The sequence below is a fragment of the Dromiciops gliroides genome, chromosome 3 (genome assembly GCF_019393635.1).
Source record: "Dromiciops gliroides isolate mDroGli1 chromosome 3, mDroGli1.pri, whole genome shotgun sequence".
Lineage (NCBI taxonomy): Eukaryota > Metazoa > Chordata > Mammalia > Microbiotheria > Microbiotheriidae > Dromiciops > Dromiciops gliroides.
In genome coordinates this window covers 221,685,314-221,704,876 of record NC_057863.1, presented here as the reverse complement: position 1 = coordinate 221,704,876, position 19,563 = coordinate 221,685,314, and the positions used below count along the sequence as shown (strand labels likewise).

Here is a 19,563-nt window from a genome sequence, read left to right as displayed (position 1 = left end):
GGCATATTCAGTTTTTCACTCGGCCAGAGCTCTAATATCTGCGCTTTGGACCACCTAGGCTCCCTTGTTCTCCCCGTACTCTTCACTGACTGATAGCATGATGTAGCAACGATGTAAATCAGCCTAAAGTCCTCAAAAGCCGCCTTGGGATCACAGATCTGGAATTAGAAGGAATCTCTGAAGCCATCTTATCCAACCTCTCACTTTACAGATGGGGAAACTGAGGCCCAAGGAAGTTGCCAAAAGTCACATAGGTAGATTTGAACCCATGTCCTCTTCCTCAAGATTAAATAAACAACAGCAAAAGTTCTCTGTTAAGAACTGTGTATGTGACAATTAATATTCCCGGAGTGTTCCTAAAAAACTACCCAATGACCAAAAAAAAAAAAAAAAGTGGGGGAGGGGAGGAATTATTTCAGTCTTTATAGCCAGAAATATTGTGCAGTTATTGTTGAGCTCTTCAAAATGAATGCTCATCCGTATTTACTTTTAGATTCCAGGACGTGCGCTATGACAAACTGTCAGTATGGCTGTGAAGACACCAAAGATGAGGTCCGGTGTCTGTGTCCATCCACTGGGCTACAACTGGCACCTAATGGAAGAGCCTGTATAGGTACATGAATGAGTTCTCTCTTTTGGTTTCTTTTTCTTCTCCTTTGTTAAACAAACTCCCCTTTTTTGTTTGTTAGTATTGGGCAGATAGGTGGCGCCATGGTGCATAGAGTGCTGGGCCTGGAGTCAGGAAGATTCTTCTCAGTGAGTTCAACTCTGTCCTCAGACACTTGCCAGCTCTATGACCCTGGACAAGTCACTTAACCCTGTTTGCCTCAGTTTCCTCATCTGTAAAATGAGCTGGAGAAGGAAATGGCAAACCACCCTAGTATCTCTGCCAAGGAAAACCCAAATGGGGTCACAAAGAGTCAGAAGTGACTGAAAAATGACTGAAATTGAACTGATTCATTTGTCAAATATTAATTATGAGCATCAATAATTTCCTTGGATGAGCCTTGGAAGGCCAGAAGGAACAATATAACCTGGAGAGAAAAACATATAGATGGGGAGGGGAGGGAAAGAAGAAGTCCACATTTAGATCCAGAAGTTAAAAAGGATGCTTTCCTTGAGGCAAGATGATATACCAGAAAAAAGCATTGGACATAGAGAACCAGAGAACTCTGGGTTCAAATCCTCATACTTCCCTGTGTTACCTTTAAGGCATTTAACCTCAGTTTCCTCACAATGTCCATTTAACTTCAGCTGTCAAACTCAAGTCAAAAGGTCTATTTCAGTGAATTGTCTCCAGATACTCTCAGTCTTAGAAGAAAAACTGTGTTTATTGTATGATCAATATACAATACAATATAAAATCCTTGCTTTTTGCAGGAGGTAGTATATTGGAGTGTAGCACTGTGTAGTGTTGGATTTGAGCTCAGAGAATTGAAATTTGAATTTCAGCTCTGCCTCTTATTAGCTGTATAATCCTTGGCAAGTCACTCAATCTCCCTGTACCTCAGTTTCCTCATCTGTAAAATGAGGGATTTGGACAAGATGGCTCCTGAGGTCCCTTCCAGTTCAAGATCTATTGCCTTATGTCTCAAAAAATTTATATGTGTATCATACTTCTGAGTTATCTTAGAAAGCTTGCTATAAATAGATCTAGAGCCAGAAAGAACCTTTCAGAGGCCATTTACCCTAAGCTAATTTTATAGACGAGGAAACTGAGGTTCAGGGAAGTTGAGTGGTTCGTCCAAGGAATGTTTTTGTAAAGTGAAGAATTATTTTATGGAGCAAATAAATTGTTGTTATTGAGTTGTTTTAGGCATGTCTGCTTCTTTATGCCCTCATTTGGGTTTTCTTGGCAAAGATACTGGAGTGGTCTGCCATTTCCTTCTCAAGCTCATTTGACAGATGAGGAACCTGAAGCAAATGGGGTGAAGTGACTTGCCCAGGGTCACACAGCTCGTAAGTGTGTAAGGCCACATCTGAACTCAGGAATATGAATCTTTCTGACTCCAGGCCCGGCCACTCTATCCATTGTCCCACCTACCTGTTCCAGAGCAAGTAAATAAGCAAGGGTCGTCACAAAGATAGATGAGATTGTGGAGTACAAAGGTTAGAGCACCAGACCTGGTGTCAGAAGGACCTCAATTCAAATTCAGACACTAGCTGCATGACCCTGAGCAAGTCATGTGGCCTTTGCCTGCCTTAGTTTCCCTATCTGTAAAATGGAGATAATAATAGCACCTACTTCCCAGGGTTGTTGTGAGGTAAACTGATAGAATATCTTTAAAGCATTTTGCAAACCTTAAATCACTGTATAAATGCTAGCTATTATTATTACCACATATGGGAAATGCTTTGTAAACTTTAAAGAGCTATACACTTACCAGTTATTGTTCTATGTATCCTTCCTCTGGATTTAGAAATTTCTTCCAGACTGTGTAAATTTCTTTATCTCTATCAGTTCCCAATCTTATTCAATCCAGATGTGTATACCTATATATTTACACATACATTTGTATTCACACATCTATAGAGTTGTAATGTATGTCTGAATTTCACACCCCTTGCATTTCTCAGCAGAGAGCTGAGACAGTGTCTTCTAGTGGAAAGAGCAACGAACTTGTAGCCGGAAGACTAGAACTGAGGTCATGTAATTGTTGTTTATTAGCTGCGTAACCTTGTGCAAGCTATTTTGCTAATTACACTTCAGTTTCCTCATCTGTAAAATGGGAATAAGGGCAGTTAGGTGGTGCAGTGGATAGTGTGCTGGGCTTGGAGTCAGGAAAATGTATCTTTCTGAGTTCAAATCTGGCCTTAGACACTTACTAGATGTGTGACCCTGGGCCAGTCACTTAACCCTGTTTGCTTCAGTTTCCTCTTGTGTAAAATGAGCTGGGAAAGGAAATGACAAACCACTCCAGTATCTCTGCCCAGAAAACCCCAAATGGGGTCACAAAGAGCCAGACGTGACTGAAAAACAACATCAAAATCTACTTCACAAGGTCACGATAAAAGTTCAAATTATACAATTTACATGAAAGTACTTGTAAACAAGACAGTATTATAAAATGTAAATGTATTTTCATTAACATTATTTGCCTACTTTTCTAATCAAGACAGAGAACCCTCCTTCAAATGATCAAAAGAGATAATATTTGTAAAGCATTTATCACATAGTAGGCTCTTAAGAAATCCTTATTCCGTTCCCTCCTTCACAGAAGTGAAGGAATAAAAGACTACAATCATAATTTTAAAAACGAGTTTCTGATTCTCCTCTGTTACAGGATCGCTCCATCCATATAAGAAAATATCTAGAGAAATAACTAGCTTAGCTTTTTACCTGCTGAGTACCTGCAATTATCAATACTTCCAGGGATTTCATTGATGTAGGAACTCTCTACACACCAGATCATACAATTGTCTTAGAATGTTAAGAGAACTGATTCAGGCTCAGAAAGGGTCAATGATTTGAATGGAGGACTGTGGTCCATTGAAATTAATTAGGTCTACTCTATCAACCTTGTTTCTTCTTTTCCCTCTGGAAACACTACTTTCTCTCGGTCTAGATGTTGATGAGTGCTTGTCCGGTAAAGTTCTCTGTCCCTACAATCGGAGATGTGTGAACACATTTGGGAGCTACTACTGCAAATGCCACATCGGTTTTGAACTGAAATATATCAATGGGCGCTATGACTGTGTAGGTAAGATTTAGCTCCTTTCTTTCCCCTAACTCATGGGTCTTTCTTTTCTACCAGTTTCTCAGTAACTACTTCAGACTTATTATATGCCAATTAAGACTAATTCAATGGGGGTAGCTAAATGGCGCAGTGGTTAAAGCACCGGCCCTGGATTCAGGAGTACCTACCTGAGTTCAAGTCCGGCCTCAGACACTAGACACTTACTAGCTGTGTGACCCTGGGCAAGTCACTTAACCCCCATTGCCTGTAAAAAATCAAAAACAAAAACAAAAACAAAAACAAAAACAAAAACAAAAAAAAGACTAATTCAATGCCAGATAAAGATGAAATTTAACAGCTTCCTGGGAACTTTGGCTCATTTCTAAAGAGGTTGCATTTGAACAATAAATAATGAATTCAGTATTTGAAGACTTGTGATGGCAGAACACTCAAGATCATGGAACTTTTGAACTGAAAGGGACCCTAAACATCATTTAGTCAAATCACTTCATTGAAAGATGAGGAAACGAGGCCCAAGGACATGATATAGAACAGTAGAAATAATACTAATTAAATTAATTTATTTATTAGATTTAGCTTCAGAAGAACGGGGTTCAAATTGTAACTTTGGAACACACCTCCCAGGTGACATTGAACATGTCATTTTGCTTCTCTGGGCCTCAGTGTCTTTATTTTCAAAATTAGGTGATTAGATTAGGAGACTTCAAAATCTCTTTCAGCTCTAAATCTATGATCCTATGCCTGTCCCTGTTTTAACAAAAATGGTCCTATGACCACCATGTATAGCAACAAAAAAGGAAAGAAGGGAGATAACTAGACTTGTTTCATTTTGATGAAAAAATTGAAGTAATGCTTCTCTAACCTAAGACTTAACAGACTCCTTTTTTGCCAAGTACTTAATTTTTTCAAGGCCTTCCTTGGACAAAATGGTGACTAGAAGACTCCAGCTTCCCCAGTCTCCTCTGTCTTTACCTCATCTGTCTTTATCTTTCTAGTACCTACATGCGGGACATTCTCCACTATCAAAACCTGCTCTCAGGAAAAGAGTTTATATCGATCATCAACACATTAGTGTGAATTTAAACCATTTGCTTACTTCTCTTAGAATAGTTCATTGTATAATGAAAATTTGTTGCTGTTGTTGTTTGCCCTTCATTCTTTTTTTTTTTTTTTTTTGCAGGGCAATGGGGGTTAAGTGACCTGCCCAGGGTCACACAGCCAGTGTCAAGTGTCTGAGGCTGGATTTGAACTCAGGGACTCCTGAATCCAGGGCCGGTGCTTTATCCACTGCGCCACCTTGCTGCCCCCTGTCCTTCATTCTTTTTTTTTTTAATTTTTTTTAGTGAGGCAATTGGGGTTAAGTGACTTGCCCAGGGTCACCCAGCTAGTAAGTGTTAAGTGTCTGAGGCTGGATTTGAACTCAGGTACTCCCAACTCCAAGGCCAGTGCTCTATCCACTGCGCCACCTAGCTGCCCCCCCCACCCCCGTCCTTCATTCTTGAAGAGAACCATGACATTGGGAGGTGATGTCATGACTTTCAGTGAATTGGATTTAAGTGAGGGAGAGCTGTACAAAGTTACCAGCTTCAATCATTCCCCCAGAGCCATCTGGGTCCACTAACAACATATACATCAGGAAGACTGAAGATGGCCCTGGATCTCCTGATAAAGGAATTACACGGTCCTCAGTGAGCAGGTGTGGGAGTAATTGGTGGAGACAAAATAGACTTTCCCATTATCCTTAAGATCTTGTCGAGGAGTAGACGGTTTTTGTCCTATTATCCAGTTTAACAAACTGGCTGTGGTGGGGTTTTTTAAGCTATTTTATAACAAGGAAAACTTAAGCCGAGATTTATTTGCACACAAGAAAAAAAATGAACTCATTGAGAAAAGGTCTGTTTCAGGGGTTCTTAACCTGGGTCCCATAAACATTTTTTTGAAAAATATTTTAGTAACTTTTTCAATATAATGAATTTCCTTTGTAAGCCTATGAATTTTATTTTATGTACTTAAAAACATTATTCTAAGAAAGGGTCCATAGGCTTCACCCAATTGCCAAAGGGGTCCTTGATGCCCTAAAGCTTAAGAACCCCTAATCTAAGTGATGAGGATTCCCACAAGCTACACATTTGGTGAAACATACTAGCAAAAATAGACTTTGAATCTACTTTAGCATATGTATGCACAAAAAGCTCTTGCTTTTTTTTTTTTTTACTTTTTAACAAAAATCCATCCTGCCTCAATTTCTTCAAATGTAAAACAGGGATGCTAACAACACCTACCTTGCAGGGTTGTTGTGAGGATAAAATGAGATCATATTTGTAAAGTGCTTAGCACAGTGCCTGGGGACATAGTAGGCGATACAGAACTGCTTGCTTATACTGTAGATGGGGTTATAGAACAGTTGGTGCCTGAATTCTGAACAGTGCTTCATAATCTCAAGTTTTTCCTCAAACATTTAAAACATTTTAAATATTTATTTTTTATATGTTTATATCATATATATTATATGTGATATGGTATATATTTTATATAATATATGTAATATAGTTACCACATAGGATGCATTATATCTTATATATTTATATGGTTTTAAATTATATATTAATATTAAATATTTTATTATATTTATTTATGTTATTTTAAATATTTTAAATTTTAGAGGACAATTCAGGAAGCCCAATGCCTGTTTAGAGGCATCTCTGATCAGAGATGCGGACCAGATGACCTTCTAAAATTCCTTCCAGGTCTAAAATTGGATGATTCTATGTTAAATACTTTGAATAATATTATTCTAAAGATATGGTACAGGAGGACCTCATGAAATGGGAATTTTCATTGGATATTTTCAAAAGGAAACTAAAACTTTCTCCTTTAAAAACTGATTGGGGGGGGCAGCTAGGTGGCACAGTGAATAGAGCACCAGCCCTGGATTCAGAAGGACCTGAGTTCAAATCTGACCTCAGACACTTGACACTAACTGTGTGACCCTGGACAAGTCACTTAACCCTCATTGCCCCGCAAAAGAAAAAAAGAAGAACCTTTAAAAACTTATTAGGAAGATTGTTATCAGAGTTCTCTTTGCAGTCGAACTTCAAGGGTTTTAAGATTAAAACCAAAATGCTATTTTCTGTGTGTTCATGTGCGTGTGTGTTTGTATACACATGTAGATGTAAAACCAGATGCAGTCCTGTAACATAGTAAAATGGGACCTTCTAAATCATCCCAGTCTGGACCTACATTTTGGTAATTCTCTGTTTCCTAGCAAATTCTGAGCAAATCTGAATTCGTCTCTATGCATTCTGGTTAATAGTATTAGACAATGGAATAAGCCCTTGTGAGTTTCAAGCCTCTCTAATTCAATAGCAGAACTGTTACCTATTTGTCTATTTGGGAGGAGGAAAGGGGAAATAACTTAATGTACTCTACTAGATTTAAAAAGCAAACAAACCTAAAAACTCAAGAGAATTCTAGATTCCAGTTTCATAATACCTTCAAAAATCAAAGGATGAAATTTCCTGTGATGGGGAATATCCTTAGACACCCTAAATTTACCTCTGGAACTCCCAAAGGATAGCACTGTTGTTCATAATTCATGGTGATTCTAGTCTCATGAGCCACTGAGGTACTTGGAAGTTATTGAGAGCAAGGGAGAGAGCTCGCTATTTTCAGTGAGCTTTTACTGAAATGTTGTTCTTGGTTTGTTTTGTTTTATAGATATAAATGAATGTACTGCAAACACTCACAAGTGCAGCATTCATGCTGACTGTCTCAATACCCAAGGTGCTTTTAAGTGCAAATGTAGACAAGGATATAAGGGCAATGGACTTCATTGTTCTGGTAAGTAGCATTTGATTATGTACTCATTGACAGTTAATTGAACTCCAAATGTCATCATTGAAGTGTCACATGACTGAACAAAAACAAAATGTATATATCATATATATGTATATGATAAATAGAAAATAATTAAGAGAGAAGGCACTAGATTAAGGATAAATAGGAAATAAGAGAGGGAAGGCAGCAGAATTAAGGGTAAATAGGAAATCATTAAGAGAGGGAAAGCAGGAGAATTAAGAGGGATTGGGGAAGGCTTCCCATAAAAGGTAGAATTTTAGATGGGAAGTGATCATCCAGCTTTTGCTTAGAGACTTCCAAGGGGAGAGAACCCATCACCTCTTGAGGTAGCCCATTCCTCTTTGGCTGTTCTAATACTTGAAGACAGCTGTCATATATCCTCTGAGACTTATTTTCTCCAAGCCAAACCTGCCCTGTTCCTTCAACCATTCCTCATGTGAGGACTCAGTTAACTTCCTCCACTTCCTCCCCAGCTATGAATACTACAGAGCTAAGATAGAAGCTGGCTCTCCTAACTCCCAGGGAAATATACTTACTATAATACCACACTGCCTCCCCAGCCCTCCACCACTTGACCTAGCTGGGTGAATGGTTTTTTCCTTAGATACATCATGTCACCAAATTTGAGTACTCTCAGAAATAACCATGTGAACAATTTAATATCCAGCCAGGCACTAGATGAAGACATAGAGACCTTCAGCACTGGGAGTTTTGAAAATATGAATACAAAAATTATATGTATATTAAAAAGAAGTACTGGTAAAAGCATTCAGAAAGTGTTTTCATAAGTTTTAGAGGTTTTCAAATAGAATGCAAGTTTCTTAAAGATAGAGATTGTTTTGTTTGTGTCTTGGTATCAAAAGGCACAATGCCTTGAACTTAGTAGATGCTTAATAAATTTTTGTTTGATTGAATTGCTCAGAGGGAAAAAAGACACAAGTCAAGTCATTTTATTTCCTCTCATTTGGCTTCTTCAAAGCAAACTGCTTTATTGTTACTCAAATAGAGCCAATCATTCTCAGGTTCTTAACTTGGGTAACTGTTTATACTCCATATTTTATGTCATGTAGCTTAGAGCTTTGTTAGGATCACAGAACTTCAGAATTCAGAACTGGAGGAAATTTTAGAGATCTTTCCATTTTACAGAAAACAAAACTATGCCCCCCCCCAAAAAAAAGTTAAATGAATTACCCAAGATTACTATTAAGTGGAAAAGCTAAGACTAGAAATCAAGCCTCTGGAGGTCTAGTTCTGTGCTCTTTGCACCATATCTCCAGCTAACATCCACCTTGTTTGGTTAATTCAAGAAAAGTTAATTAACTGGTTTCATACAATAATAAATGCATTTTTAAAGGAAAAAATAATAATTCTTTGGTCTTTGGTGGCAATCACCCACACCTCAAATTCACCACTCTACTACAATTTTTCCATTCCACCTTCATACATTTAGTTATTAACCATTCTTTCCATGAATTATTTCCTTGATCTCATAAACATCTAAGTGGTGTAGACTCAACTCTTACCTAGCATTGAATAGGTGTGGCCTCAAACAAACTGGGATCTAGGAAAGACCTTTAGAAAGATCAAAGTCATCCAGTACATCCCAGACCATCGCCAGTCATCTTGTCCTTTGTCCTGCCACTGGATTTTGATGTCCCTGGAGGAGAGAGTGAGGCCGATGACTTTGCACAGCTGTTCCTCACTTGTAACCAATTCATGCACAAGTCAAGATATTCTTGGTTCTCTTCAAGAACAAAGGACAAATAACAAGGTTGTTTACACAGTGCAATTCAAGTTTGCAAAGCACTTTTTCATTCTAACTCCTTTGATCTTCACAACAACCCTATGAGGTAGGTGCTCTTATTATTCCCATTTTACAGATGAGGAAACTGAGTCTGAGAGATTAAGTGAGTTGCCAGGCTCACACAGCAGGGAAGCATTTAAATCAGGATTCAAACCCAGGTCTTCTGAGTCCAGTGTCTGTGCTCTGACCACTATGCAGCCTTGTTTGACAGAAAAGACCTATCCTTCAGGTCAGAGCCCTTTGTACTTACAAAACTTTCCTTTTTTTCATTCCCTGTGAATTAAAGTGCCATGATTCTTAAGAAAACTGATCTCTTCCTAAGAAAGGTGAGGCCCTCACTTTAAAGAATGATTGGCAAAAGTTCATACTTAGGTGCATCAAAGTCATCTAAGTATAAAATGGGAAAGAACTAGATATTTTTCAGTGTTCTAAAATACCCTATGAACACTAGAATGGCTAATGGAATGATGCCATTTATTTATATAACATCTTTCCACAGAGTTTAAAGTGCTTTTTCCAAAGTAGATCTTTATCCTTTAGATATCGACCTAATCCTGGCCCAGAAAGAAAACTGAGGCATAGAGAATTTATGATTTTCATGACCACCAGTACTCCCCAAATGCCTTTAAATAATGACAAAGAAAACATCAAAAAATTACAGATTTAGATCTAGAAGAGACCTTAGAGATCTAGTGTACCCTCCTTACTTTACAGAGCTGAAGTGACTTTTCCAAAGTCAAACAACTAGTAGGAAAAGGAGCTGAGATCTGAGCCCAGTTTCTCCTTAGTATTCTTTGTTGCAATGTAGGTATTTAGTTATACAGTTTATCTTTCATTTGGTTCTGACCAGAGAAGCATCTCATCTTAAGAAAACAAAAAATTTTAAGTCAGATAATATTCATTTTAGCAAATTTTTCTTTTCAGGAATGGGAATTGCAAGTTTTCTTTCAATAACCAACTACCCTAATTCAATTTTTAAAATATTCAATAAATAAATAAAATTCAATAAATGTATTTGTAATTATAATTAATTTATATATAAATTTATATAACACATAGTATATAAACACATCATTTATATTATGTTACATATAAAACATATTTAATTTTATAGCTAGGTAGATAGTTTGAAGGCTTACAAAGCTATCTACCTAGTTTATCTCATTTTATCCACACAATAATCCTGTGAAGTGGGTTAGTACAAACATCATTTTCCCAGTTGTAACAATGAAGAAACTGAGGCTCAGAAAAGCAAAGTGATTTGTCTAAGGACCATATGACCAATAAACTTAAGTGTCTTGGGTCCTCTCATTCCAAATCCTGTATTCCTCCTTCACACCTTCCTGTTCTTAAAAATGTATATGTAAGTTTGTGTTGTGACATATAAAATCTTTAAGAAACATAATTCCAAGGGTAATTAATCATTTTATTAATCATGCTAAAGAATAGTCAATAAAAAGATGGTCATTTAGCTGTCTCTTCTTAACCAAAGACTCCCTCATGGAATCCATTAATGTTTCTATGCCCTTGGAAGAGTGGATGTTCCTGAGGGTGGAAATCAACTCTAATTGGCTAACAAGTAATGAGATAATGAATATTATTACAATGAGAGGTGGACTTATTCTAATGAAAGTCTAGGGGATGTGACTCTGATCACTCAGTCTTGGACAAAGTGACTCATCTATACCCACATTTTCCCATCTAGGGTAATCTAGACAAAAGGGGGAATCCACTTCCACCCAGACCTATCTAACTAAAACACAATGGACCAAAATCCACCAATTCACCTAAATCAGAATTTCTTCACCTTTTGATCAAAACTAAATTTGCCTGGCTTCACCTAAGATTTTATCTCATTATCAGCCCTGCACTTAAAAGGCTGTTTAAATAGCCTACAGGGGTGGATTTCTGAAAGAGAAAATAGAAGGGTGGGAAACCCTAGTCCTAATTCAATAACTGGTTATTAAAAATAAGAGAGAAATAATTATTTTTCTCACTGTCCATCTTTTTTATCCAAGACAGTCTGTTACATATAGCAAGCCATTTAGAAACTATTTTACCCATCAGCTCCAACATAAGTTTTGAAATATGATAGATTTAAAATATTTTAGTAAGAAATTCTAATAATAAACTCAACTGGTGGTACTCCATTCAATCAACAGGTCCAAGACAGAATTGTATTTTTTAGTTCCCTTTATACTACCCTCCCTGCAATTCATTATTCATTCAGTCAACAAATATTCTGTAGGTACATACGAGGTGAAAATCTCAGGCTTGCTGGTCCTCCTCTAGGTTACTAGAAGAAACCCACTAAAACAAGCTATGCTGAAGGACCTTTGCATTTTAATAGCAGCCATATATAGTTAATGCTTTACCACCAATGGAGTAAATAGAATAGCAGGACTATATTTTTTGAGAGGAAGATCATTTGATGTCCTTCAGATTATACCACATAGAGGTGGTTAGGATGGTATGTGTAGTTGATAAAGGGCTGCATCCACAGTCAGAAAGACCTGAGTTTAAATTGCAGGTTGGCAAACTACATCCTGGAGGGGCCTAGTGGATGTTTTTATATGGCCTGTGAGCTGAGAATGGCTTTTACATCTTTAAACACAGTATTTTTACACACATACAAAATATATATATATATATATATATATATATACACATAAATTATATTTTATTTAAACACATTTTACACAAAACATATGCATTTATATACACAAATGTTGTATTCAGCATATTTTACACAAAACATATTTATGTATAAATAACTAATATTTTATTTAAAGATATAAAAACCATTCTTAGCTTGTAGGCCATATAAAAACAAGTGGTGACTGGATTTGTCCTATGGACTTATGCCAACCACTTGATTAACTCTTTTTTTAATCATAAATGTATGTTAATATTTTCTTGTTACATGTAGAGATAGTTTTCAACGTTTGTTTTTATAAGATTTCTAGTTCCAAATTTTTCTCCCCTCCCCCCTTCCCAAGACAGAAAGCAATCTGATATAGTTTATATATGTACAATCACAGTAAACATATTTCTGCATTAGTCATGTTGTGAAAGAAGAATCAGAACAAAAGGGGAAAACTTCAACAAAAAAAAACCAACACAAACAAAGTAGAAACAGTATGGTTCAATCTGCATCTAGATTCCACAGTTCTTTTTTCTGGATGTGGAGAGTATTTTCCACCATAAGTCCTTTGGAATTATCTTGGACCATTGTATTTCTGAGAAGAGTTAAGTCTCTCACAGTTGATCATCACACAATGTTTCTGTTACCATGTATAATGTTCTCCTGATTCTGCTCATTTCACTCTATCAATTCACGTAAGTCTTTCTCTGGTTTAACTCTTGACTCAGACATTTACTTAACCCCAGACAAGTTACTTAAACTCCCTTTGCTCAGTTTCTTTACCTGTAAAATGAATATAAAAATAGCACAGAGTTGTTGTAAGGATCAAATGGGATGATATATATCTAAAGTACTTTGAAAATCATAAAGCACTCTATAAATGCTAGCTATTATTATTATTATTATAATTATTATCGTAAATAAAAATAGCTACCATTTATATATTGCCTACTACATGTCAGACACTATAGTAAACAGTTTACAAATATTACCTCATTTGATCCTCACAATAACCCTGGGAGATAGGTGCTATTACTATCTCCATTTTAAAGTTGAGGAAACAGAGTTGTCCAGGGTCACATAAGTAGTATGTGATTGAGTCCAATGCTCTGTGCACTGCATCACCATCACCACCACTTCTTCTTCCTTGTCTTTCTCTACTACCACTACCACAAAGGCATCTACCAGCTCTCCCTATTTAGGGTACTGGCCCTGCATGGCCTAAAGCCCTGAGACCTAAAGGTTCTGGCAGTGTGCATTCCATAAATCTTTGTCTTGTTAAGTAGGGGAAGAGAAAGGAATGAGCATGCATTTAGTACCTACTATGTGCCAGACATTGTGCTAAGCACTTTACAAATATGATCTCATTTAAACCTCAGAATAATCTTGGGAGGTAGGTGCCCCATTTTACAGTTGAAGAAACTGAGACAGCAGTTAAATGATTTACCCAGAGTTACATAACTAGTAGGAAGCTAGGTGGCACAGTGAATAGAGTGCTGAGCCTGGAGTCAGGAAGACTCATATTCTTGAGTTCAAATCCAGCCTCAGATACTTACTAGTTGCATTACCCTGGGCAAGTCACTTACTTGCCTCAGTTTCTTCATCTGTAAAATGAACTAGAGAAGGAAATGGCAGACCACTCCAGTATCTTTGCTAAGAAAACCCCAAATGGGATCACAAAGAGTCAGAAATGACTATAAAAAAACTGAGCAACAACAACAACAACACAGAACTAGTAAGTGTCTAAGGCTGGATTTGCACTAGGGTCTTCCTGATTCTAGGCCTGATTATTATGATTATATTAGTGCTATTATTCAATAGTGACAAAAGTGAAACCAGGCAGGTAAACAGGAGCTCTTACCAGGTCAAGCTGATCCTAAAGCCAGTCAACTACTTTACTTTCATACATATGCCTCTCTTTAGCCTCTCCGTAGATCAACTTCCTCACCATAGCTTTCTCTTTCAAATACAAAGAGAGTGAGCACTCGGACACCAAAGGTTATGATGTTTTGATTTTTTCCCCCATTCAATTTCAGCAGGAAGACTTCAAAGCCTAAACTAAAAGCAGATGTTTAGATTTGCCAAGCTAGGTCTGAAACCCTCCACTCCCTATTTATTAAATGCCTTGAGTTTCATGTTACTGATTATATAAAGGAAATTCATAGGGAAATGGGTTTTCCTGTTAAATTTTCTTTCTCTGTTCTGAGAAAAGAGTCACTGAACTACATTAGCAGAATATAAAGGATCCTTTCTAATAAAACATGCCAGGTAAAGGAGAACCTTCCATGTCACTAAGGACTGGTCAATGAGGCCCAGTCCTGGAAGCATGGGCAAATGTGAGACCATTGGTAAGTCATCTTCCAGACCATGTGATAAAGTGAAACAGAGGGGCCTGGGCCTTACACATCAGAGCCTGCCAGAGCCTGCACAGGTATTCTGAGAACATCTCCTACCCACTTACTACCCACTAAAGAAAATGCCTTTTTATTGGTTGCTGCACCAGAATTGAGTGCACAGATAAAAGTAGTAAATGACCAAATCATTGTTTCTTTCCTTGTAGAGAAGCAAGATATTGCTGTGAGACTAAGGGAGTATGGGGTGGGGTGGCGGGGTGAGGCTGGAAGCAGTTGATGCTTTGAAGTGCAGAGCTGAGCCCTTCTATTTCACCTCATGAGGCAATCCCGGAAATTGATTCTCTGAACCCCTACATTTGCTTATGCTTCCAAGACTAGGCTCTCATTGACCCAACCCCCCAACACACATATAAGCAGCTTCTTTCAGCCAAATCTTGATAAGTGAGCTATGTGGTAAAATCACTTAGACATTTTATCCAAACAGAAGAAAAATAACATCTATAATCATGACTTACTGGTACTGGTACTGTTTGTTTTAGGCCCATAATAATAGGCTCATAAAATTTGAATGTGAGCCTTTGCAGAGCAAGATGGCCCCAGTGATGAATAATTGTGACAGTTCACTAACAAGGGAAACTTTACTAGTTTTTGGAAAGGGTGACTTCATAGTAAAAATGTTGTCTTCCGATAAAGCACTGGCCCTGGATTCGGGAGGACCTGAGTTCAAATCCAAACTCAGACACTTGACACTTACTAGCTGTATGACCTTGGGCAAGTCACTTACCCCTCATTGCCCCCGCAATGCTGTCTTCAATAGTGTCTGACCTGCATTTTCAAAGGGATCTTTTTCTTGTTCAAACTGGCTCAAAACTTTATTCATTTCTTTCTTTTTTTACTACTTTGGTGTAGTCAAATGAGTCAAGTAATGGGAGAAGGAAGGAGAGAAAGAAGGAATAAAACTTTGTGAAGCGAAAGATTGATTGAAAAAAATCCTGAATCATATTGTTGTCTGTAGTTCCTTTTAGGTAATTTATCTTACAGTACGTGTGTGTGCGTGTGTGTGTGTGTGTGTCCTTGCTATAAGAATGTGGTCTAAAGTCTGTGTATGTACATGTGTGCACATATGTGTGTATATATATGTATGCATGTATATATACATACAAATACATTTGTATAGGGGCAGCTAGGTGGCACAGTGGATAAAGCATGAGCCCTGGATTCAGGAGGACCTGAGTTCAAATCCAGCCTCAGGCACTTGACTCTTACTAACTGTGTGACCTTGGGGAAGTCACTTCACCCTATTTGCCTCAGTTTCCCCATCTGTGAAATGAGCTGGAAAAGGAAATGGCAGAGCACTCCAGTATCTTTGCCAAGAAAACCCCAAAATGTGATCACAAAGAGTTGGACTGAACTGAAATGACACAATGACAACAAAATATGTATATACATGTCACTTAGAAATGAGGGCCACTATTTTGTGTGTATATGGACAAATGTTTATATATACTGTTATTTAAACATTTCAGGAATTTTTCTATACACATAACAAGTTTGAGTATTCCTATCCAAGTTTCATAAGGACAGAAAGTCTTAAAATTGCCTCTTTTCCACAAAGGAGCAAGGAGAAACTTAATTTCCTACTGGAAAATAGGGAGGGGGGGGTCGTTTTTTACCTTATAGAAGAAAAAAGTCTACTTTCATGGGAAAATATGTCCATCTTGTGGATTTAAAAAACATGTTAAATTTTCACATCACAGTTATTCTTTCTTTGTAAAGGACTCCATAATCCAGGTAAAAATTGATTTAATGACTAGATCTGGGCCACTGACAAGAGCTTCCCAACCCTTGATCTAATGGAAAACAAACATAAAGAGAAATGTTACCTTTCTATGAACCACAGTTGGGATTTTTTTTAAGTTTCCACAGGAGTTTGTATTTGAAGGTAAACTTCTGAGAAAAAAGACTGAAGCAATTCAACAGAATGCTCCAGTGGAGGGGTTAGCAGACTACAGCCCGAAGACCAAATCTACACCCCTCCACTCCTATTTAAGGAGGGCCCATGAGCAAATAATTATTTTTATGTTTTTAAATACAGTAAAACTACTTAAAAATGCAAAAACCATTCTTAACTCAAAGGGGTAAAGAACCATGAACCTTTTGCCAACTGGTGGATATATAGAAAAAACATTATTCAAATAGTGGCAGGTAGTCTTATCTGACAAGGATATATGAGTAAGAATTTCTTCATTGAGTGGGATGTTTGACTCAATGACATCAGACATACTGCTTTTTTTCCCAGTCTGAAAATCAGTGGACCTCTAAGTCACTGGAATCACTACTGCTCCAGAGCAATCTACCAAGTATGATAAATGTCTTTAAACAATCCTCACCAAAATTTCATATCATAGATGAATGGTCTTCATCCACCAAAGGTTGTTTCTGAATAGTTTTTATCTGTAGGATATTATAAGCACTATTTTTAAATGTCTTATTGATGGTGAGTGATTATAAATGTCATCAAATTTGATAAAGAATTCTTGTTGTCACTGGCTATTTCAGTTATTCCTGAAAATTCTGTGAAAGAAATCTTCCGGACGCCTGGAACCATTAAAGACACCATCAAGAAGTTGCTTGCTCATAAGAACAGTGTAAAAAAGAATGAAGAAATAAAGAATGTGATCCCAGAACCTGCTGTGACTCCAGCTACCAGCATTCTGTTGCATTCATTCCATTATGAAGATAGCATTCAGGTGCATGGGGCCTATGATGGAAAGGAGAAAGAACATGAAGATACCAGGAAAGAAGATGGGAGGGAGGAAGAGGAAGGACAGATTGACCTCAGGAACCAAATTGATCCTGAGCAAAGCCTTAGAGGAGATGTGTTCTGTGAGTATTAGTTTTATCATTGTTCTTTTATGAGGTCTTGGTTCTTATGGTACACTTAAGAAAATACATGCAAATGAAGAGGCAACATAACAAGACCTCAAGCTCATGAGCAATAAGACCCTTCCTAAAGTTGAGATACTTTAATCTCTTGTTAGTTATGAGAACAAAGTGGCTGCTATGGAAAATCAAACCAAAGAAAATAGACGTCTACTGTCTACTCATTGCTTCTTATTATTACGAATAAAATTAATAACATCCCGACTCAGAGGTCAACAGTTTATCCATTATACCACCCCATACCACTATCAATATGATTTGAATTCAAATCCCACTTCTGGCACCTACTAACTGCTTCACCATGGACAATTCCTTCAACTAATCATCTCTCATTTGCATTTGGTTGAAGGAGAAATATTGGTACATACAGACACATATACATATGTGTGTATATGTATGTATACATATGTATATATACATACACATACATATATATATCACTTTAAAGTTTTCTATGCACTTTATGTTTATGCATCTTATCTTTCTTTGGCCTCCTAATACTATGAAGTAGTTTGCTATAGATATATTATCTCCAGTTGTAATGAGAAAACTTAGACAACAATGATGCTAGAGTCAGAGAACCTGGATTCAAATCTTGACCCATTTCCTACTTGTCAGCTAGGTGGTACAGAGGATAGAGCACTGGATCTAGAATCAGGAAAATCTGAATTCAAATTGGCTTCAGATACATAATAGCTGTGTGACTTTGGACAAGTAATTTACCTTCTATTTCTCTCCATTTCTTCATTTGTACAATGGAGATAATAATAGCATCTACCTCCCAGGATTGTTAGGAGTATCAAATGAAATTGTTATGGCACAATTGACACAGAGAATACTCAGCCAAGTACTCGAGATGGGGAGAGAGAGAGAGAGTTTATTACACACTATCCCAAAGTGGGTTATCAAGCCCCCATCAATGGGTGGTGAGTCTTGAAGCCCACCTGGTTATATACAAAAAAGAGTAGGCATGATATAGTGGCAAATTTATCAAACAAAGATGAGGTCAGTTATTCACCGAACAAAGGATGCATAGTGGCGGACTAGTGGTTAGGGGAGGCTTGTCATTGCAGCTGGGGTACCTCAAGGCCCGAGCCTGTCTGAGACAGACAAGGTCTGAATGCAGAGATAACAGGCCTACAGTTATAGCTGGAACACAGCAAGGCCAGGGTCTGTTTGAGACAGACAAAGTCAGAGGCTACATGTGATTTTCCACATCAAAATAATATTTAGAACTGATGGACTGTGAGTGCAAATTGAAGTATAATTTTCTCACTTTATTTCTGTTGGTTTTTTTTTTAATGTGGCTAACATGGAAGTGTTTTACATGATTTCACATATATAATTGATATCTAACATATTGTTTGCTTTCTCAGTGGATGTGTTTGGGAGAGAATTTGGAACTCAAAATTTAAAAAGAAAAGAATAGGGGGCAGCTAGGTGGTGCAGTGGATAAAGCACTGGCCCTGGATTCAGGAGGACCTGAGTTCAAATCTGGCCTCAGACACTTGGCTGTGTGACCTTAGGCAAGTCACTTAACTTTCATTACCCCACAAAAATAAAAAAGGAAAGAATAACTAAAATAAATAATAAATTGAAATGGTTTTCAAAATGAAATAATAAGTATAAAGCACATAGCACAGTACCTGAAACATAGTAGATGCTATATAAATGCATTTGTTATTACTATTACTAATTATCCTGTGACACTGGGTAAGTTACTTCACTTTCCCGAGGCTCAGTTTCCTCACCTATAAGAAGACGAGGTTGCATGAAGGGATGGAGAAGACTTCCAAGGTCCTTTCTAGCTCTAAATCCCTGTGCCTGTGAGCTTACTGTATGTATCCAGATGACTCATGCTGGGCTACTTATGCATATTTGATAATGATCTATTAACCATTCACATTAATTTTCTTGGTATTTAAAAAGTTAGGTATCAAGCAACCTACCATAGTAAAGAGAGGGCCACATTCAGAATCAGGAGATAGGTTTGAATGTTACCTCATACAATTACATCATACCCTGAGAAAGTCCCAACCTCTCAGAGGCTGTTTCCTCATCTGTAAAATGTGGATCATAAGCCTCTCACTACCTACCTTACTGGGTGTTGTGAGGAAAGTGCTTTGCAAAGATTTTTAGCTGCTGTTGTTCAGTCACTTCAGTCCTTTGGGACCCCATTTGGGGTTTTCTTGGCAAATACTGGAAAGGTTTGCCGTTTCCTTCTCCAACTCATTTTACGAATGAGGAAAGTGGGGCAAATAG

General features: G+C 37.4%; 1 protein-coding gene across 2 annotated transcripts in view; it reads left to right on the top strand.

Moving 5' to 3' along the window:
- Positions 1-19,563, top strand: part of EGFL6 (EGF like domain multiple 6) — a 73,728-nt gene that overhangs the window by 29,670 nt on the left and 24,495 nt on the right. For both annotated transcript variants that reach the window (XM_043996418.1, XM_043996417.1), the window contains exons 5-8: positions 494-613; positions 3,567-3,701; positions 7,416-7,538; positions 16,918-17,244. In XM_043996418.1, coding sequence (XP_043852353.1) covers positions 494-613; positions 3,567-3,701; positions 7,416-7,538; positions 16,918-17,244 — 705 coding nt within the window. The remainder of the gene's footprint in view (positions 1-493; positions 614-3,566; positions 3,702-7,415; positions 7,539-16,917; positions 17,245-19,563) is intronic.